We start from the raw sequence: 21,276 nt of genomic DNA on the forward strand, positions 1-21,276 counted from the left end.
TCTTTAATTTTATTTACTTATACTTATATTGTTATAAAATTTTTCTATTCATTCTTTTGCTTTATGCTAATTATCAACATGACAATCCATTCTCATTGCTACATTATTCATACTGGTCAAATTTAAATCAAGTATACAATTACAAATTATATTTTGTTTAATATGAATTATCTTTTATTGTATTTTATACTTTTTTTTAATGTAACATTATGAAAAATAGTGTAAAGTTTTTATAAGGTTTTAAATTACAAAAATGGTTCGATATTTATTTCTACAACTGAACAAGGACGACGAAGATCAAATTTATGAAGAACGTCTGGATGAAGAACTCCCATTTTACCAATCACTTTACCATGTACGATTACATTTGCACAGTACTCAGAAAAATACGTAGGATCTAAAAAAAAATATTTATTACAATATTCCACTCATTTTAATAATTACTTTATCCAGTCAATAATTATAATAAATAAACAATACCTTCAGTTGCTTCAAGATAATAACCATCATCGGTTTTGTTGACATTCCACGGAACTTCAAGCAGCGACATAATTCTATCAAGAAGTCCATGAATGACCTCCAAACCAGCAGATTTATTATAATAAAGAGCACAAAGTCTTCTCTGATTTCTGGCTCCGCATTCCGCTTGAGGATCTCGCAGTACAACATCAGATATTTCATACAGTTTTAATGGCAGCGGCATATTCTTATTCGCTCCAATCGTTTTCAATAAACCTGGCAGCAAAGTAGTCCTCACTACTTGAAACTCGAGCGTCTTGGGATTCGAAATAGTAACCGCAGGTATTTGATCAAAACTCCAGCCCAATTTATCAGAAACATCTTCGCGTGAGCACAGTGCAAATGTTAGAGTTTCTGTGAATGCACATTGCGCTAATTCTTGACGCAAGTGATCGGTCAATTTATTCAGAGGAAATTTTTTCCCTACCGACAAAATTTTGGGAACTGTCTTCAAGATATTATTGTACCCCCAAGCGATAGCAATATCCTCATAAATATCTCGTGCATGAATAACGTCATGACGCGTTGGTGGTATTTCAACTGACAAAATGTTGCCGTTTTTAACTTCGCTTTTTAAGCACATTTTTGACAATAATTTGGCTACTTTCTGGGGTGTTTCTTTTATTCCTATAAAATTAACCGCGTCATCGCTATTTATTTCATTGGAACGGTATTGAAGTGTAGGTGAACGAACTACTTCTTTAGTTTCTTCATAAATTATTTCTACTGGTTCAACCGTATATTTATCTTTACAGTATTGACTGAAGGCACTTACCAATATGTCGACTGCAATTTGACCCTAGGCAATCAGTTAACGTAATAAATTATTTATTATTCAATAAAATATTCGATTAAATCAATTAAAAAATAAAAATACCTTAGTCAAATCAGTATTAGTACATTCGATAAAAATATTCTTGGTATTTAAAGTTATTTTAGAGTGATCACTATTAATTATTGGTGGTAATGACAATACAACACCATTACTGTCATAAATAATTGGATAAACTGGACTATCCTTAATGATTGGTAAATACTGTTTCAATTGCGCATGATGCTATAAATTAACATAAAATAAATAATTATATCAAGAAAATAATCCAAATTGTAAATAAAATTAATATAAACAAAACTAACTGCGTATAAATCCATAATCTCTTCACCATTGTACTCTTTATCTTGATTAAGAGGCTTGAAACGAATATCCTTAGGAGGTTCAGCATTATAAACAAAGGGACCTTTGATAGTATCTAGATCGTGTGTGCCGATCGATACCAGCGACCGCTTTCTACCTAGATTTTGATGTAGTTTATCTTGAAGGTCTATAAAGCTGTCGTATGACTCCTTGGTTAATGTTATTCCTCGCAATATTGCGCCAACGACAAAAGGTCGTACGTTCATACACTGTTACAAATAGTAATAAATTATTTTATTACTTTAATAAATAATTAACTTCTAATAGACATTTAAGATTATGAATAATTTATCGGTCGGCTTACCGCGCTTTTTACAGTTATTTTTTCAAGCTTGTTTTGAGATGTCGGGTAAATGAGCTTGTAACGTGGCTGAGGAATTCTGAGAATAAATAATAAATTAGTTATTTGACAAATCGTATTAACTTAAACATAAGGATAATATTGAATGATTATTTACTTTTCTAAAAATACTAATAGACCAGCAGTTAATCCTTCCAAACACAATAGATCATATCTATTGGCAGGTACGTCTATTTTGTAAATTATTTCTTCAGATGCACCTTTACTGCTTTCTGTTCCTTGTTCTTTAGCAATTATCTGCTGTTCGGTAGTCTTTAAAAGAAATTGAATTAAATATTTTATTGAATAATGGAAAAAATTATCATGTATTATAACTTACAACTTCATCAAGCTCCAATCCAAAATCAAAGCACAATTTTTGGAATTCATCATCAGCTAAAAAAAAATAGTTGGTTATTTAATAACCAAAATACATTGATCTAGTTATAATAACAATAAATATGTGTTAACGTACAATATGATTGACCAAGTGCTTTGAAGAGAGAATCACGTTTCACACTTACTGTCGGCATGATTTATTGGCTCCGGATTATCCTGAAATGATGTAACGAATTTATTTATTTGATAAGATACTAATTAATATGATAATAAAATGTTGTTTAAGTGTATTAATTTATATAAAAATAATTTTAATTGAAAATTTAATTATAGGTAATTATAAATACCGGAATATGGATTATGAATGTTATAAATTAACTTTATTGTTGATGACGAAATATTTTTTTTCACGTAAATATATTCCGCTGCACATGTGAATTATGATTAAAAACCGCATTCATATCCATATGTCCAGTGTTTACAAGGAATACCACTCTGGCGGTTCATAAAAATGATATCTGCATTATTCAATATTTAAGTGGTGGCACTAGTTGTTAATTCTTAAAATGTTTTATTATTTGAAATTAATATAAATTTTGCTGAGTGATGGTTAATTAACATATAAAGTTCTGTTAAATAAAAGCCAATAATCATTAAATTTAAATGTACAATGACATCTTATATTTAAATTAAGCAAACAATTATAATAAACCAACTTAATATTAATAATTATTTATTAATTACAATATCGTTTTTTTTTTTTTTATGAATTGAAAAGTACTAAATTTCAACTTAATAAATGTAAGTAATTTTATTCTGAAAGAATCACATTTTTTGTAAGTGAAAAAAATGAATCGTATGAAATTAAAAAAAAAGAAAAATTTGATCAAATAAGTTTTTAAGTATTAAAAATTTAATACTTTTCAATTATTTACAATTTTATATTATTAATAGTTATTATCTCAATTCAGTAGAACATTAATTTAATTTAAACATACATTATTATCCGATACAAAGACAGTTGATTGCGTGATAAAAAAACGTGAGTGATAAGTGAAAGATGGCAGAATAATTATTTTGTACAATGTATTTTTTAAAAATTTAAATTACGTTTACATTCTAATCACTCTGAAAAATATGACTTTTAAGTCTTCTCTTGAATTTATTATTTTTTAAGGTATTTATTTATTTGCGTATCAGTTTAATTACGTGTCTTTTGATACATCATTTTATAAATTGATGGAAAAATACGCTTGATCACGGAAGACTTACAATTATATTAAAGCTCACTCTATCAATTTCTTTGCTCTGAAAAAGCGTCTTAAATAGAATATTTGCCATGTTGCTAAGCCTAATAGACAGCACATTGAAAATATACTGAAGTATAACACACGTGAATTTGTTTGCTCTAAAAAAATAAAATAGATATTTATTAATATTTGATTCAATAATAATTTTACTTTTTAAATTATAAATAACCAATTACCGTTTGTATCTCTCATTTCTTCTTCTCTTTGGCGCATTCTTGAAAAGTCTTGGACGATACTCTCAGACAAGTCCTCGAGGCGTTTCAATTCAACTTCAATAGGTTTAAGTTTAGCGGCTTCTCCAAGCTATTGATATAAATAAGTACATAGTGAATACTAGCTAATTTTTAACTATGTGAATTTTAAATTAATGAAAAAACATCTCAAGATCTATTTGTATGGAAAATCAAAAACAATACGAGTCACGTAAATAACTAAAAACAACAGTACATTTGATCAACGAGGTGGCAATCAATTTATGTGTAATGTTATTGATCATTAATTAATAAAACAAAATACAGTAATTAATAGATTATAGGTAGTAGGATAATAGTGAACACACAAGCAAAAGAAATTAGCAAATTTCATTTACCATCTGAGCGCCCGAATAAGTTCACATAAAAAAGAAGAAAATAATAAAAATATCTGTTTGTATTACTTAGAGAAAATATAATTATTCATTTTTATTAAGAAGAATTTTATTAAATTTACATTAATAACTTACCGCTTCATAATTCTTAGCTTCAATACCATGTTTAGTTATTAATAAAATGTCTTGTTTCATGCCTCGTTGATCTGTGAAATCATCAATGGAAATTAATAAATAATAATTACTCATTAATGATAATAAAATAATACTAACGAGCTGGTAAATGTGAAGTGAAACAAATTTCCAAGGTATCATAGTTTTCAGTGACAAATGAAAATTTCAAATTTCTGTCATGGGGAATATCTTCTTTTTGTGACAGTATATGACCCTTTGAATCTTTTACCTAAAAATAACAATAATTACCATTAGATTTAATATTTTGACAAATGATTGAACCATATTGCAGGTTAGTAAACCAGTTTTTAACCTTAAAGATTGTGTTGACGTAATCAAAAAAAAAAGTCAATTAAAAAATTCAAAATGAAACTTACCACGTAGTCAACACGTTGACCGGGTGCTTCGGATACTTGATATTCACCAGTAATTAATACCTGAGCTTGTATTTCTTCTTTAATACATTTTTTAGCACTCGGTTGAAGTTCAAACATTATACTCTGTACATCGGCAATTACTATAAATAGTAACACCACTACACCATAAAACAATGATCTCATTTTTATAATAATAATATTTCTTAACAATATATAAACTTATTATTACAGCCTACTTGTGCTCTTGTTTTATTATTTTATGCACTTTCTTTTATTATTAAAAATGTATATTTTTCAGTACTATAGCTAGCAATGTCAACCACGTACGTCTGTCAACATCGTGATGAGTTGGCAGCCATTGGAGAGAGATATGAAAAAAAAAAAATTATATTATTATTGTTATTATTTCGACTATTATTATTATTATTTTTGTCGTACAGTGATTATTTCCGGTTTCCATACTACTTTCCGGACACTGCGGCCAATCAAAATTAAACCGCTAATTTTTGAAAAAAAAAATTGTGTCATTAAAAAAGTTTTAGATACTTAATTTTTTAATATTTTTCAATTTCAATTACCTTTATTTTTAAATTTTTATTGAACAATTTACGCCTTGATTGTAAAAAATCTTGTTAAAAAGTGATTGCAACCTTAAAAACGGTATCGTGCTGCCACCTAGTGATTATATTCAATATTTATCTGTCAACGGTAAGAAAGTGACATCGCCATATTTGCAAGATATTTTTCGAACGCTCTCCAATTGTTGAATAATTTTTTTTTAATATTAAAATAAATAAATATAAATTTTTTAGCTCACAAAAATTAGCGTATAAAAATAATTTTTTTTTTTTTTTCAATAAATATGACGAAAATTTTTGAAGCAGTCATTAAAATTCAATAATACATATGTCTCTACATAGATGGTAAAAACAATTTTCAGCGTGTATGTAATCCTGTTGAACAAAAGCAGAGTTCAGTGATCGATGTTACGTGTGTAACAATGTAATCATCCGTACTGAAGTAAGTTTAAAAAATAATTTGCAAATCTCAATTGCAAATAATTAACTTGATGAATAGGTTACTTGTTAATTTTTAACTGGTACTATTTAACAATAAACAAATAATTGTCTGTGTGTGTTAAACTACGTAGAAAAAATAAAAAATACACAACAAAAACAGTATAACCCTGTGTACTTTTTGTTATTATTTTTTAGCTGAGATAAGAAGAGGATATAATTAACAAGTATTTCAAATAATTAAATGGCCTTATTGTTTACAAGCATGTGGGACTCGACAATGTTCCTGAGTACACTGACACCAAAGTTTTACGTAGCATTGACTGGAACATCATCGTTGATATCCGGGTTGATATTGATATTTGAATGGTGGTATTTTCGTAAGTACGGCACATCATTCATTGAGCAAGTATCATTGAATCATATATCACCTTGGATCGGAGGTAACGACAGCGCATCTGATAACAATAACACAAATATAAACAATACTAATAACTCGTCTAATCAACAGAGTGTACCGGAGTGTAAAGTATGGCGTAATCCGATAAATTTATTTCGCGGTGCTGAGTACCAACGTTTTTATTGGGCAACTAATAAAGAACCATTGACATATTATGATATGAATCTTTCAGCACAAGACCACCAAACATTTTTTACTTGCGAAGCTGACACCGGCAAAGCTGAGTACGAGATTATGCAGACGGCTTGGCGTGAACGAAATCCTGTAGTGAGGATAAAAGCTGCGCACAGTGCTCTTGAACACAATGCCGAATGTGCTCCAGCTTATATTTTGTTAGCTGAAGAAGAAGCCACGACGATATTGGAAGCTGAAAAAATTTTAAAACAAGCGCTAAAAGTTGCTGAAAATAATTATAGAAAATCACAGAATACTCAACATCAAGGTACTACTGCTGAACTACGTCGGGATACAAATGTGTTGATTTATATCAAAAGACGGCTAGCAATGTGTGCTAGAAAACTCGGTAAATTAAAAGAAGCCGTTAAAATGTTTCGTGATTTAACAAAAGAAGTACCGCCAATAATGAATGTATTAAATATTCATGAAAATTTAATAGAAGCGTTATTGGAGATGCAGGCGTACGCTGATGTACAAGCTGTTTTGGCTAAATATGACGACATAAGTTTGCCTAAATCAGCGACAATATGTTATACAGCAGCTCTGCTAAAAGCTAGACTAGTTGCGGATAAATTTTCTCCGGATATAGCCAGCAAGCGGGGATTAACTACTGCTGAGATGTCTGCTGTCGAAGCTATCCATCGGGCTGTTGAATTCAATCCTCATGTACCAAAATATCTATTGGAAATTAAGCCTCTTATTTTGCCACCTGAACACGTATTGAAACGAGGTGACTCGGAAGCTATTGCATACGCTTTTTTTCATTTATCGCACTGGAAGCAAATGGAAGGTGCTTTGAACCTTTTGCACTGTACGTGGGAAGGAACCTTCAGAATGTTACCGTACCCATTGGAACGTGGTCATCTTTTTTATCCGTATCCAACTTGCACCGAATGCGCAGATCGTGAATTGCTGCCGTCATTTCACGACGTCAGTGTTTATCCTAAGAAAGAATTGCCCTTTTTTATTTTATTTACTGCTGGACTGTGCTCATTTACGGCTTTGCTGGCTCTTCTGACTCACCAATATCCTGATACAATGGGTGTTGTCGCCAAGGCAATGCTCGCTTGGCTTTCTTTACCTTTTTACTATATCCTTGATAAATTAGAAGCTATCTTACCATCAAATTTGTTACAACAATTATCAAGAATATAAAATTAGCTTAATTATTTTAAAATTATAATTAATGATCAATGATAAATGTTGTTTTTTAATTGAGTTGTATTTAATGTGATATTCTTAAAACATTTATTGTAATATTTTTTATTCGTTTTTTTTTTTTTTTTAATCACGAGAATCTCGTACAGACTTCCAAGGCCCTTAGGACTGATTTATTATTAATTAACTAATTGTATTTATTTAGTGTATTTTTTTGTTTAATAGTTTATAATTAGTGTGACTATGGCAAATGTACAAATAAAAGAAAAAAAAAATTATAAACGCATAATAAAAAAAATTTAACTATTTTTTATTGTATCATTATTGATTTCTTACAATTTTTCTTTAATTATAAAATAATTCCCGCCTCTTAAAGCGCCACCATGTAATCCAGCGGTAGAAGTAATAACTGTCATAAAAATATATTGTACATGCAAATATGCTTTTATTTATTTTTATTAAATGTTTGGAGCATCAACATGGACGTACGTAGAAGAGAACGTGAAAATATTGGTTTAAAAGGAGTAAGTCAAGTCTGGGGTAAATCTCCTACAAGAATAGAAGAGTAAGTACTTGTATTATTTAATATTCAAATAAATTATTGTAGAATTTTTCCAGATTTTAATATATTTTTAAGTATTCTAACCTCACTTGCAACGACTGTCAATGTTTTATAACATGTTTGTATTCTTAGTTCTGACGACGAAGATGAAGTAACTGTCAAAAAACGTGATCATTCACCGGAGCGACGTAAGAAAAGTAAAAAAGACAAGAAAAAAGTAAGTACTTTTTTTTTTTATTTTTTATTAACCCCTGACAAGCACACATCTAAACCGTATACCTCCTTATATTAGGCATTGAGGGTGAAAAGTATCCAACATATTTCATTTTTAAATATCTAGGTCCCTAATAAAGTTAGAGAATTTTTTTTTAAATCAAAGCTCAAAAAATTTTCTATAAAATAGATATAATATTAAATTAATTAGTGCCAACTAAAATAGATAAAAATACTATCGAAGTTTAAATATACACAACGAATTATAACGAAATAAAATTTTGGGGTGGGTACTTTTTACCCAGTGTGCTTGTCAAGGGTTAAAGATAGTTCAAGGATTCAGTACTTATTTGTTCATGAATTAATCATCTATTTATTTTCATGCTAATTAATATTATTTATTTATTTATTTATTTCAGTCTGACAGCTTAGAATTGAACTTGATAGAAACATACATAATTAGAATGACATTAAAGTTAGCAGCCGCTTGACAATTTTTTAATTTTTTTTATTAAATAAATTTACTCCGAAAAATTATTTCTATAAAATTGGATTTTTTATTTTTTTAGTTTTCTAAATGTCAATTTTTTTTTCTCATTTTCTTTAACATAATTTATTTGTTAAAAAAATTCTTAAAATCATAAAATATCTGCTAAATTAATGTTCATATAATTAAAATCTCTCTTATTGCCTACATAACATATATTTTAATTCTTAAATTCTTATATTCTTTAAATACTTGAACTCTTAAATTCTTAAATGGCTTGGTTTATTTACACTTTGGAATTCTTTCATGAACTTTACACTTTAGACACTTTCTTCGACTTGCCCCGAGACCATTTTCTTCCTCTTTTCTTTTTTCCATTTATCAATTGCCCACAATCAGTCCAAAACTCTCTTTTCATATCTGCTACTCAGGATCTCTTCTACCTTGTTCTTTTTATCATCCTACAATTTTCTCTCCAATGATCTATAGTCTTCTTCTTCACCGCATAAGTCACAACTCATTTCTTTTTTCGGCAACCAGTATTTATTCTAAACTTCCGCATCTTGTATTGTTCGCGCTAATAATTTTTGATCATAACCCTTATTCCACCCTCTGAGGTATTTTAATAACTCCCATTATCAAATTTTTGTAGTTGCCAATGTCTTTTAATTTGTTGTTAATTAATATTAATATGCATTGCAGAAAAGTAAAAAATTAAAAAAGGAAAAGAAATCTAAAAAAGAAAAAAAGAAGAGTAAAAAAAGGAAACGTAAATACTCAGATAGCAGTTCGAGTGATTCAGGATCATCCGATGACGATGATGGTCAAGTTAAGTGGGTTGAGAAAGGGAGCGAACAAGTTAAAAGTAAAAAGAAGCGTAGATCCAGTTCTGATGACAGTGGTGATGAAAGTGTTGTTGGTCCACTACAAAAACAACATGTCACTTTGTCTGCTAAAGACTTTGGTAAAGCTTTATTACCTGGTGAAGGAGCTGCAATGGCTGCTTATATTGCTGAGGGTAAACGTATCCCACGTCGTGGTGAAATAGGTCTTACTTCTGATGAAATAGCTTCCTATGAAAGCGTTGGATATGTTATGAGTGGTAGCAGGTATTTATTATTTTCTTTCATTTATGATTTTTTTGTTATTGAAAATTATTGATTAACAATTTTATTTTATAGGCATCGTCGAATGGAAGCTGTTCGTATACGAAAGGAGAACCAAATTTATTCAGCGGACGAGAAACGAGCGTTGGCGATGTTCAGTAAAGAAGAACGTCAGAAACGTGAAAACTTAATTCTAGGACAATTTAGAGAAATGGTCAGTCAGAAACTGGCTCAGGAAGAAAATAAATAAATGTATATTTTGTAAATAAGATTTTTTTATTATTAGATTAATTCATTTAATTATTTAAGTATTATATACTTGTTTACCAATTTTAACTTAAATAATCAATTTCAATGAGTATCATTAATCTTGAGTATTTATTTTTATGTAACAAAGATTATGATTTTTGTTTACTTTCCCATTCAGACCAACCTCCGATATAATTGTACGCACTGTAAAATTAAGAATTTAATTAGATAATTAAATACGTGAATAAAATTCTATTTGTAAATAATTACAAAACTTACTTTTCATATCCAAGTTTCAATAATTCCTGTTGCACATTAGCACTTCTCATTCCAGACCTACAACTCAATACTATTTTAGTATCCTTGTGAGGTTTTGATTTGTTAAACTGATTTTTAAATTCTTCATCCGTTAGATTTAACATTTGTGTTACATTTCCCACTTAAAAAAAAATTATAACCAATTAAAAATTTACTCAACACAAAATATAAAACGAAAAGATAAAAAAATATATTTACTGGGTATATGAATACTTCGAGGTAATTTTCCAGTTTCATCAATTTCTTTTTGCTCTCTAACATCAATTATCAGAACTTTATCATTTTTCTGATCGGCTAGAAGTTCTTCATAACCAATTATATTTTTTTCATCACCCTGACCTCGCATATTTTCAAGTTTTGTCGAATAATTCACACTGCTTACTAATCCCACTCTACCTAGAGTCGAAAAAATAAAAATCCATATAAATAAAAATATCTCTCTAAAAAAAAAAAAAAAAAATTTGCTCATACTTTTTGTAAATTGATTAAGTCCCCCAACATTAAATACTTTACATAATTTATCTTTATCTTTACAAATATAACCACAACATCGCAACAACACAACCCGATAATTTCGAATAATTAAATTATTCATAACAATATCAATAAATACTAAAAGCAATAATGATTATTATTATTCAACAATATCTTCCTCCGTTTTCTCTTTTAATCTTGTCCTTGTTTTTTTTACTCCAATTATATAATTTTTTTATTGCATATTATCTTTACTCGAACAAATGTTCGGCTAATTGGAAGTATTGTTAATAAATACAACTGCTTAATTGTTCAGTTACAACAATGCAATTTATTTACAATGCTTCTCCCAAATGTCAACAAAAGAAAGTTGTCAATTTTACAAAAAGTATTTTTATTTATAATATTTAATATTTAATTTATATTTATAAATTTCTATATATATGTGTTTAGATTCATATTATAAAATATTGTATCTATACATACAAGTACATATATATACACATATATACACATATATGCATATATTATTCATCCGAATTTATATGACAAGACATACAAATGTATAGACACTTTAGACACTTATCTCGTGGAGCAGAATAAAAAAAAAAAAAAAAAACGACTAAAATTAAATAAAGTAAAAAGAGAAAAAAAAACAGATAGTGATCATGTGAAAATTGTAAGAGAGTTGTGGCCCCTTTTTTAACATGTGTCGCGCTCTTACGAGGAATGTGCAAAGTTTGTAATTTTTATTTTTCTCCTCCAACTGCTATGGACTAATGTAATGTAAGAGACTGAGACGGAGTTTCTGTGTTCAGTGTATATTATAACTTATTTTTTTTTTTATTACAATTTGTTTATTATTTAAAGCCCTTTTTTAGTAATAATATCCTTCTCCAGAGTAAGTTCTTATAGAAATTAACAAATTTTAATATTATTCAAACATCTAACGGCAAGTTAAATTTATTTATGATAGTTTAAAAAAAAAAGTAATGATAATAAAAATAAAGTATAAGATGAAAAATTTGTGGCGATTCCATCCTTTTGTTTGTTTGTGTAACTCTCAGACTTTATATGTGTTTCTAAAATAATTGTTCCATTATTGCTATTGGTATTGGTGTGCTACCTTACAATTAATTGATTGGTTGATTAATTTAATTGTTGATATTTATATACAGTATTTATAATTTTATCAATTGAGTGTGTGATTCATTTGTTAGGTATTTGGAAACGATGAATTAAATTGATTGTAATATGAGATTATATAAATTCCATAGTGTTGACACCTCTGTCATTCATCTGGCTCATCACGGCCACCACTTTTTATTATCATTATCATTTTGCAGTTTTTAAATTATTTTTATTATTAAAATATATTGATTTTTAAGTGAGAGTATTATAATTAATTAATTAATTTTTGTACAGATTAATTTGAGGATAAAAAATATAAATATACCCACAAATGAACGTATAAAATGAGTTCTATTCAACAAACTGGTAGATTTCTGCCATTTACTAATAACAGCAGCAATATACAGCGCAAGCAGTTGTCGACTCAAGGTAATTTTAATTTAGAGATTTTTAACAAATAAATGCTTTATTTATTTATTTATTTTTTTTACTCATTAATTTTTTAGGAGGTTTGCCACAAAGTTTGAGCGGAAGTGATACCGATGTATCAACATCTAATGAAAATTTAAGCAATGAAGAAAGGTATGTCATAAGACATACTGCAAGACAAGAGCCTCAGGGTCAAGAAAATCAACAACAGCAAAGTCCATCAAGATCTTCCAGTCATAAAGAAAATATACCAAATATTCAAGTAAATATTACATAAATAAATTATAATATATTTAAATTCAAATTCTCTTATCATGAATTATTTATTTCAATTCTTTGATTTAAATAATTACTTTTAAAAAAATTTCTATTGCATTTAACTATTTCTACTAGTTAGAAATTAATTACTTGCATGGATAAATAATGAATATGAATATTTTTAAAAACTAGGGTAACTTGATAAACCGTAACAGTTTGAAGGATAGTTTAAATGGATCAAACAGAAACAGTTTAAAGGAGAGTTTAAATGGGTCAAATAGAAATAGTCTTAAAGACAGTATCAATGGATCGAATCGTAATAGTTTGAAGGACAATTTGAGTAATCGAACAAGCGTGGGATCTAACCGTAGTAGTCTTGATATATCAACTAGTTCATATAATACACTCATTATTCATAATGCTAATGATGAAAACGGCTGGTCACCATCTGGACGGTTGTCTAGTATCGTTCGCGAGCATGGTGGCGATGTGGGTTATTTGTATAATGAAGGAGGTGGTGGTGGTGGTGGTGGTGGTGGCGGTGGTGGTGGCAAAGGTCACTCAAATAGTCCGACAATGCAATCCTTAACGAGTTTACCGCATGACGAACGTTTTTATGAGCAACCGAACAATGGTGGATGTCAAGAAATTAATGATATCCCTGATGATTATCTTAATCAGTCTCAGGTACTCTATTAATTATATTTATTTGTCTATTACTTTATACTTCTTTTTTTATTTATTTATTTATTTATTTTTTTTTTGACTAGTTTGTAGTTAATCAAAATTCTTAAAATGCCTGTAAATTTATTTATAAACCTATTTTATGGTCAATAGGTTTTGAAACATCTTGCGAAAGAAGTTAAGCCGTATTCAAAGCTCCAGAGTGGTGGAAATAATTTAGAAATAAGAATGCGCGAAGTTGATAGAGCTAAACAAATAAATAATGAGTTCAACGATCGGTCTCAGTCGTCTTATACCTCGATACTAATGCCTGCGAAAAGTAAACACAGATTATTAGGGCCTACGGAAAAATTGACACTATCAAGATCACAGCCAGATTTATCGCGAATTGATAAATTAGATTTCGATGGATATGATTCTCCTGCAACATCTCCGCGGTAATTTATTTTTATTTAATTTAATTATTTATTAATTGATTAAATTAAATAATTTTAAAATAACTATCTTAATTACAGACCACAAACGAAAGGTAGAGAGGAGGTTGAAATAGCTACTGGAGAAATTTGGCCTCCATCTGAAATGGTCCAAATAATAATTCAAGAAAACAGTGCCTTAAAACTTGAATTAGAGCGATGTTACAGCAAGGTAGCAAAGTCTCAAAAATTAGAGCAAGAAATATCAAAAGTTCACCGAGCACACGAAGAGTTGGCTGCTTCATGCGAGCGACGTGAGAAACTTGAACGTGCGGCACGTCTAAGGCTTCAAAACGACTGTCGTCGATTAACTGAGTTAAATCGTGCTTTGAGAGATCAAATTGATTTACTCTCTTCACGATCTGATAATCCACCTATTGTTGAATCCATGCGGAAAGAGTTGACGCAGAGAGAATTATTAATTGGGCAACTTATAACGCAGAGTAAATTTCTTTTTCTTGATTAAAATTTTTTTTTTAAATATATGTTGACAATTTTTTAATAATTTATTTGCACAGATAAAGAATTAGCAGCGTCCAAAGACAGGCAGGAAATAGAATTAGCTGCACAGAGAGCAACATTGCAGGAGCAACGTACGCATATTGACATTTTAGATACAGCATTAACAAATGCCCAAGGAAACGTTGTACGTTTAGAAGAAGAGGTAATAATAATAATAATTTTGTTTATTATTATTGTTGTTTAAAGAATAATTGATTTAATTGTTTTTGGTGTTATTTTGTATGTTTAGTGCCGTAAAAAACAAATTTATGTAGAGCGAGTCGGTCAATTACAGCGTGCGTTGTCGTCATTACAAGCGTCAAGTGACAGACGTGAAGAGACTGAGCGACACTTACGTGGTCAACTCGAACGCGAATTACGTGAAGGTGGTAGTGGATCTAATGGCCACGAGCAATCATCAAACGGCGAGACAATAACTGAATTAAAGAGACGATTACGCGAGCGAGATGAAAAAATAATGTCGCTTGAAGGTGACGTCGCTAAATGGGAGCAACGATATTTGGAGGAGAGCGCGTTACGTCAAGCAGCTATTGATGCAGCTAGTCTTCCCAAGTAATTTAATTCAATTTACTATCCAATTATTAAATAACAAATAATAGTATTAATAATAAAAATATATATTAGGGATGCTAAAATAGCAGCTTTGGAGAAGACAAGTCAAGACGCTGAAAAAATGATCGCTGAAGCAAGATCTGAAAAAATGCGTCATATGGACGAAGTTCATGCCGCTCAGAAAAAATTGGCTGATCTCGAATCTCGGTAATTATATTATAAATAATAAAATAATTGAAAATATGAGGGATGACAATATACACGGAAAGAACAAGATGATACTTGATATCTGATCTACAATTTTTGTTTGGGGTAATTTTATGATAAAACATCGTTTTGCTGAAAATCGCGAAAAACGCGTTTTTGTGGACTTTGACTCCGAGTAAATTTTTTTCTACGTGCCGCATCGATGAGGACTTTTCACATTTCATTTATAATAGTGTATTGAACAATCCTACCAATTTTCAGCTAAGTAGGAATTTTTGTAACCTTACCCCTATTATTTGGTCTAATTCGACCGGACTATCATCTAAAATTATACTCAGTGATATCTGTGGTGAAAAAAAAATTCAGGTAGTAGCTAAAAAAATCCAGATTATACTGCGCAATATCTGGATTATACTGATTGTAATCTGAATTATTTATTTATTTATTTATTAGATTTATATGCCAATGCTTATAGCCGGATGGCAAATTATACAATGTCTAGTATATTTAATGCAATTATAACAAAAGTGTAAATAAGTAATAAAACAAAATAGTATAACAAGATACGATACAATAAATTATATGAGTGACAAATCAGTAACTAAAACAAGCCAAACTGTAAATATTCAATAGATTTACAAACTATTTGATACTTCACGATTGAGAAAAAATTCAAACACTTTATTTTTGAATCTCTCAAGGGAATGTGAGTTGATAATATCACTTAGTAATTCTTGCCATAGACGAATGCTGGATATAATAAATGAGTGCTCAAATCAATGAATTATACTTATTGTAATCTGGAATATACTAGCTACTATCTGAAATTTTTTTCACTCAGTATAATCTGGGATGATATCCAGTATCATATTGTTTTTTCCGTGTAGTATAGCGAGAATTTTTTTTGTAAATAAATAAAATTATGTAGAATGAAAGATCTCGAGTCGAAGCTGGCTGAGCGAGATGCAATGATACGTGTCCTTCAGAAGCATACATACGACAAAGACAGTAGCAGCAGCAGTGGAATGGGTAGTTATCCAGCGGTACATTCCTCTCATTCAAGCACGTCTGCAGATCACACAGGATTAACAGGCACTCCTGAATTAGGTAGGTATTGTTCTAATGTCACAAAAGCAATCGATGCATCTGCATTGTCTCATCGTAGTTTCACGTATGTCATCAGTGAGCAGTGTGTTGGGTGGGACCAGTGGCTATGGCAGTACTGGAACGTCCTACGGCGTCACTGACAGCTATAAGTATCGTAACCAAGGTAGCTTCGAACAAACAAACAAGAGTCTTGGTGATCAACTCAAAGAACTTGATTCCCAGCTACTCAGTAAGGTAGGCAGAATCTCTACAGTGTAGTTGTGTGTTCAATTTGTTACAATATATAGTTATATATATTATTTTTATTATTATCATTATTACTATTATTATTAATATTATATAATAATATAATTTTTATTAATATTATTTTTAAAAATACATATTTTTATTTTTCTTCTGCGTTTTGATTTATTTTAATTGAGAAAATCAATTTTTTTCATTGTCATGCTTCAATTCATTATTCTCAATTAATAATTCGCATTGTTATTTTAATTTATAGTAATAATAATAATTATTATTATTATAATATTGTTATTGTAAAAACGGGAATCAATTGTTAAAATTTTATAACACTATTTTTTAATTTATTTATAATCGCGTACTCTTATTTGTTTTTGTTTTTGTTTGGCAACGGTTATTAGATTTTTCAGATTATGAAAAGAATATTTTTAAAATAAGGTCAATTTTTACAAGGTACCGTACTAGCATTTGTGTGGAGTGATTATTTAAATAGAAATTTTTATTTTTTTATTTTATAAAATTGAGAATATTAAACATTGTCATTTATTTATTTCTAATTTATATTCATTATTTTATTTATACTTTTTTAATTGTTATATTTTTATTATAATTTATGACTGTAACCATAACATTACTTGGCAATTTTTAATTATTCTCGGTATGCTTGTTTTATAAATCACGCAATTTTCAATAAAAACTGCATAACATTTAAGGTAATTCTTTCGCTGCTTTAAAAATTAAATTAGAATTAGATCTAATTTAATTTTTAGCCTCAAAACAACTATTTATATAAACATATTTGTTTTCGGGCTAAATATAGATATATATTTTTATATATTATTTTAGTTATTTATTCAACGTATCGTAAAGTTATAAGAATTGTAATATTAGTCTAAAAAAACGCTGACAGTAATATAAATATTATTATTTAATTAACAAACGAAAAAAATAAATCTATAGCTTTAATAAAAATATAAATAATAATTTAATGCGTAAATAATAAATTTAAAAAAATATATACATATATAATTCGTATTGTGGAGATTCAACTAAAAGATAGAAAAGTTTTTGTTGAATGTATAAATTATTATTTAATTACTTTTGATAAATTCTCAATAAATTATAATAAATTATCTGTTTTTTTTTTTTTTTTTTTTTTCTTCATTTATAGCTCTAAAATTGATTAACTAGCAAAAGGATTACTTTGAAGATTTAATATATAAATAAAATCCACAATACCCATAAATAGTTTTTAAATATATTGAATTAGATAAAACTAATCTATGCAGTAATTAATGTCGGTAATTAGATAAAAAAAAAAAAACAATGTATTTAACCTTTCAATAAAGGTGAATAATTATGAAGTTTGTCAATAAAAATCAACTTTTCTAAAGTCTGATAAATTGATGAAATAATTTAAAATTGAGTCCAATAAAACTATCGATATCTCACAATCATCTCAGTAAATCGTTAAATTTTTTTTACTTCATTTGCTTAATTCATTTACTTTACACACAATTAATTATATTGACATGTTATTAATTATTATTTATCATTTAAATTTTATTAATTATTATTACAAAATAAGTGTAGAGAGAAGATACCTGATTTTCCGTGTAGTGATTAATAATATTATTTGTTTTTTATAGTTTTTAAAATTTTGATTTGAAGTTTGATCCCAACTAATTCCTCTGTAAAAAAGACGAGAAAAATCCTATCCTAACAATCAAGAGTGCGCATGAGCTATTGTGGCGAGCACTAACCCAATTACAAAAAAAAGATATCCAGACACAATCCTGGTTTCCTTTTCCAACGTAGGCATTTTTCTCTCTTTTTCAGCGGGCACTTTGCTGTTTTCCAGGATTCTCTAATCCAGGCACTACGTCGCGAAAAGGAAAAATATCCAAACCACTATTGGCGGGCGTAGGTCACAGCACTGGTAGTTCCAGTACCGCTTCAAGTAAGAGCCGTCTGTTGGACGACTCTGGGGGTGAACCAACTGTTGCTGGTGTTGGTGTTGGTGTTGGTAGTGGTGTTGGTGGTGGGGGTGGTGCAGGTGAAGGAGTAAACGGAGGAGGATTGATTGAATTCACAAGTTCAACATCTGCAAGATACAACAAGCAAGGTAATGCCGTTGTTGCTGTGTCGTCACGTCTGTCCGACGGGAAACCCGAGGACATGATGTTGCTGGAGAAACAGGGTAGAAGTTCACAGAGACAACGTATGCAAGAGGGCGAGCCCCGTCGAGCTGGCAGTCTACCACCAAGTTCATTGCCACGTCCGCCACGTGCTCTCAAGTCCAGCGGGAATTCCCGCTACTGTCGGCTAAGCGACACCGAGACCCGAAAAAAATCAGACCCTGGGCCCAGTGTCATCGACACTATCAAGACAACCCGTGACTCGGGTAATTGCACCCTCGAGTACGGAAGATTCGACAGTGGGAAAGGAATGAGGCGTAAAAAATCGGTCGCTGACGCTTTTGTACCCAACACGCTCAAAAAACCTTCCAGTGGGGAGTACGAACGGCTGGGCGAGGTCGACAGAAAGAAGATGATACTTGGTGGTGGGGACGTTAAACACCGTGAGACTCAAGGCCGTTCGTTGATACCACCGCCTTCACGACGCATCGGTGATTACGGAAGATTAAGTGACGGAGATGCCAAAGCTACGCTCAGAAAACAAACAGGTGGCTCATCAGTTCGTGGTCTCAGCACTGGTAGCATGGTCAGCAGCAAAAGCGGCGGACGTGACTCTGGAGGCACTGCCAGTAGCGATGCATCTACATCTTCCTTACCGCCTACTAAAGCTCGGTCTATACCCAGACCCAATAATTACCGCATACAATTTTAATTTTATCCCTCAGCTTATTTTATTTTATAATTATTTTATTATATGTGATTTGATTATTAATTGTATTAGGATGTGGATTAAGATAATAAGAAGGGAATAGATTTAATCGTCAGGCTGTTATATTAAATCAGTTAATTTTTTTAGTCTGGAATCTCAAGTACGCCATAATTATTTTTACTCTTTTGATACAATCATTTTTAATTATTATTTTGGTGGAATAAATTTAAAAAAGAAATCCTCGATTAATGTTGTACCTAAAAATTTTTTGTCAAATTATAATAACACTTTTACATACATAGATATTTATGTTAATAATTATACAAACTAGTCATTACCAAAGTAATAATTGTTTTTACGCACAATGAAAATTAATAATTGTTTATCAGTAAATTTATCTTCCATTCATTATTGACTAATTAATCAATAAGGTAATTAACGAAGTTTTTTTTATAAAAGTGCCTTTTTCAATGCCTACATTTGGTCAGTACAACTCATAATTCTGTGCCTTTCTGTATAAATATTGATATTGAGTATTTACAAAAAAAAAAAAAAAAATTAATAATAATGATCTTTTATAGTGTAGGATTTCATAAGACTGAAAAATGAATATTGACGCAATTAAAATTGATTTTTCTTTTTAATTAGCTCTTTATTTTTCATACAAATGAACAAAAAAGTAACAATTGTATTGATAATGATAATTTAAATTACTGCTGTACCAAATTGAAACAATAAGTCGACGTGGTAAATTAGACTGTACACCAAAGGTCGATCCTTTTCTTATTATTTTATTTATCCTATTTCTTATATATTGAGTAAAACCAAGTGATTAGTTTAATAGTAGATTTTAATTATTGTAACCAATATTTATTTGTGTTTGTGTTTATTATTATGTATTAAAAGAAGAAAAAAAAAATTAAACGTCGATAGATCTAACGAATACAGAGTGCTGTAAAATTGTTTGTAAAAAATAACTTTTTTTTTTCGATTGTGATGTAGTATAGTTATAGATCTAAATTTGTGGCTTAGTATAACGATTTTTGTGTGTATGCGTAAAAGTTTAATTAAGTATCAGCTATTTTTAATTTAGTAACAGTATAGTATGACATGTACTGATATTTGATGATTTAACTTGCATTAATTTTTTTGTACTCGAATTATTTTTTTTTTCGCAAAAAACATTGTATGCAAGAATACCAAAATGTTTCGTTCTTCGTCACCAAAGATATTTATTGTTCTCGCGTTAATTGTACGGTGTAACCAAATATTTCAACAAGTTAAATATTTTTGCGTATTACATCTATAATTAAACGATGAAGCGCTTTAATTGTTTTTTAAAAATGTTTGCTCTCTATTTTTTATAAAGCCGTATTGGTAATTTTTTACTTTTGTTTTATTGTATTTATTTTTTATTTATTAAATTTCTTAACTCCAGTACTTGTACTGATTTAATTGGAAATTTTTGTTTATGTAAAAATTTTTTTGGCTCGAAAATAGATAGTAAGCAAACGTACCATTGAATGTATAAAATTTCATTATAATTAAAAATGTGTATGACGTATTTTAAGCCTTTATACTAACAAAATACCAATGTATTGTTTTTGTTAATTGAAAAAAAAGCTTTTAAAAAGTTACATTTGTAGTTATGATGTAAAGGAGTTGTATTAAATACAAAATTGTTGTGAAAATCGTTTATTTTGATTTATATATTCGCCCCTAACATTTAATAATAATTTTGATTTTTAATTACTTTATAAAAAATT

The 21,276-nt window shown here is 29.3% G+C and overlaps 6 protein-coding genes across 12 annotated transcripts; 3 read left to right on the forward strand and 3 right to left on the reverse strand.

The window, feature by feature from the left end:
• Window positions 1-238: 238 nt before the first annotated feature.
• Window positions 239-2,876, reverse strand: LOC123274965 (phenylalanine--tRNA ligase beta subunit). 2 transcript variants are annotated; one of them, XM_044742795.1, is made up of 9 exons: window positions 2,741-2,876; window positions 2,530-2,609; window positions 2,395-2,450; window positions 2,173-2,327; window positions 2,019-2,094; window positions 1,657-1,923; window positions 1,397-1,576; window positions 481-1,318; window positions 239-397 (listed from the first exon to the last, which is right to left on the reverse strand). In XM_044742795.1, exons 2-9 carry the CDS (start codon window positions 2,585-2,587, stop codon window positions 246-248), a joined length of 1,782 nt encoding a protein of 593 aa, XP_044598730.1. In that variant the 5' UTR covers window positions 2,588-2,609; window positions 2,741-2,876; the 3' UTR covers window positions 239-245. The 2 variants fall into 2 exon arrangements, with proteins under 2 accessions (XP_044598730.1, XP_044598731.1); XM_044742796.1 differs by having other exon boundaries at window positions 2,761-2,859.
• Window positions 2,877-3,462: 586 nt separating this feature from the next.
• On the reverse strand, window positions 3,463-5,217 carry LOC123274970 (transmembrane emp24 domain-containing protein bai). Of its 2 annotated transcripts, XM_044742801.1 has the most exons (6): window positions 4,841-5,217; window positions 4,563-4,692; window positions 4,425-4,495; window positions 4,293-4,295; window positions 3,880-4,006; window positions 3,463-3,801 (listed from the first exon to the last, which is right to left on the reverse strand). In XM_044742801.1, the coding sequence occupies exons 1-6, from the start codon at window positions 5,021-5,023 to the stop codon at window positions 3,680-3,682; spliced, it is 636 nt and encodes a 211-aa protein (XP_044598736.1). In that variant the 5' UTR covers window positions 5,024-5,217; the 3' UTR covers window positions 3,463-3,679. The 2 variants fall into 2 exon arrangements, with proteins under 2 accessions (XP_044598736.1, XP_044598737.1); XM_044742802.1 differs by lacking the exon at window positions 4,293-4,295 and having other exon boundaries at window positions 4,841-5,216.
• Window positions 5,218-5,801: 584 nt separating this feature from the next.
• LOC123274966 (protein ST7 homolog) lies at window positions 5,802-7,960 on the forward strand. Its single transcript, XM_044742797.1, has 2 exons — window positions 5,802-5,860; window positions 6,055-7,960. The coding sequence occupies exon 2, from the start codon at window positions 6,101-6,103 to the stop codon at window positions 7,646-7,648; it is 1,548 nt and encodes a 515-aa protein (XP_044598732.1). The 5' UTR covers window positions 5,802-5,860; window positions 6,055-6,100; the 3' UTR covers window positions 7,649-7,960.
• A 114-nt stretch (window positions 7,961-8,074) lies between these two features.
• Window positions 8,075-10,304, forward strand: LOC123274968 (NKAP family protein CG6066). Its single transcript, XM_044742799.1, has 4 exons — window positions 8,075-8,216; window positions 8,346-8,430; window positions 9,616-10,022; window positions 10,095-10,304. The coding sequence occupies exons 1-4, from the start codon at window positions 8,083-8,085 to the stop codon at window positions 10,267-10,269; spliced, it is 801 nt and encodes a 266-aa protein (XP_044598734.1). The 5' UTR covers window positions 8,075-8,082; the 3' UTR covers window positions 10,270-10,304.
• On the reverse strand, window positions 10,291-11,734 carry LOC123274971 (rhodanese domain-containing protein CG4456-like). 2 transcript variants are annotated; one of them, XM_044742804.1, is made up of 4 exons: window positions 11,547-11,734; window positions 10,785-10,982; window positions 10,548-10,707; window positions 10,291-10,472 (listed from the first exon to the last, which is right to left on the reverse strand). In XM_044742804.1, exons 1-4 carry the CDS (start codon window positions 11,593-11,595, stop codon window positions 10,418-10,420), a joined length of 462 nt encoding a protein of 153 aa, XP_044598739.1. In that variant the 5' UTR covers window positions 11,596-11,734; the 3' UTR covers window positions 10,291-10,417. The 2 variants fall into 2 exon arrangements, with proteins under 2 accessions (XP_044598739.1, XP_044598738.1); XM_044742803.1 differs by lacking the exon at window positions 11,547-11,734 and adding an exon at window positions 11,058-11,456.
• A 101-nt stretch (window positions 11,735-11,835) lies between these two features.
• Window positions 11,836-21,123, forward strand: LOC123274964 (angiomotin-like protein 1). 4 transcript variants are annotated; one of them, XM_044742791.1, is made up of 12 exons: window positions 11,836-12,012; window positions 12,486-12,620; window positions 12,698-12,882; window positions 13,071-13,565; window positions 13,716-13,999; window positions 14,078-14,478; window positions 14,554-14,699; window positions 14,787-15,109; window positions 15,182-15,316; window positions 16,245-16,423; window positions 16,482-16,657; window positions 18,503-21,123. In XM_044742791.1, the coding sequence occupies exons 2-12, from the start codon at window positions 12,536-12,538 to the stop codon at window positions 19,511-19,513; spliced, it is 3,420 nt and encodes a 1,139-aa protein (XP_044598726.1). In that variant the 5' UTR covers window positions 11,836-12,012; window positions 12,486-12,535; the 3' UTR covers window positions 19,514-21,123. The 4 variants fall into 4 exon arrangements, with proteins under 4 accessions (XP_044598726.1, XP_044598725.1, XP_044598727.1 ...); XM_044742790.1 differs by having other exon boundaries at window positions 11,836-11,961; XM_044742792.1 differs by having other exon boundaries at window positions 11,836-11,961; window positions 16,500-16,657.
• Window positions 21,124-21,276: the final 153 nt, after the last annotated feature.

This window comes from Cotesia glomerata, linkage group LG1 (assembly GCF_020080835.1).
Source record: "Cotesia glomerata isolate CgM1 linkage group LG1, MPM_Cglom_v2.3, whole genome shotgun sequence".
NCBI classification, from domain to species: Eukaryota; Metazoa; Arthropoda; class Insecta; order Hymenoptera; family Braconidae; genus Cotesia; species Cotesia glomerata.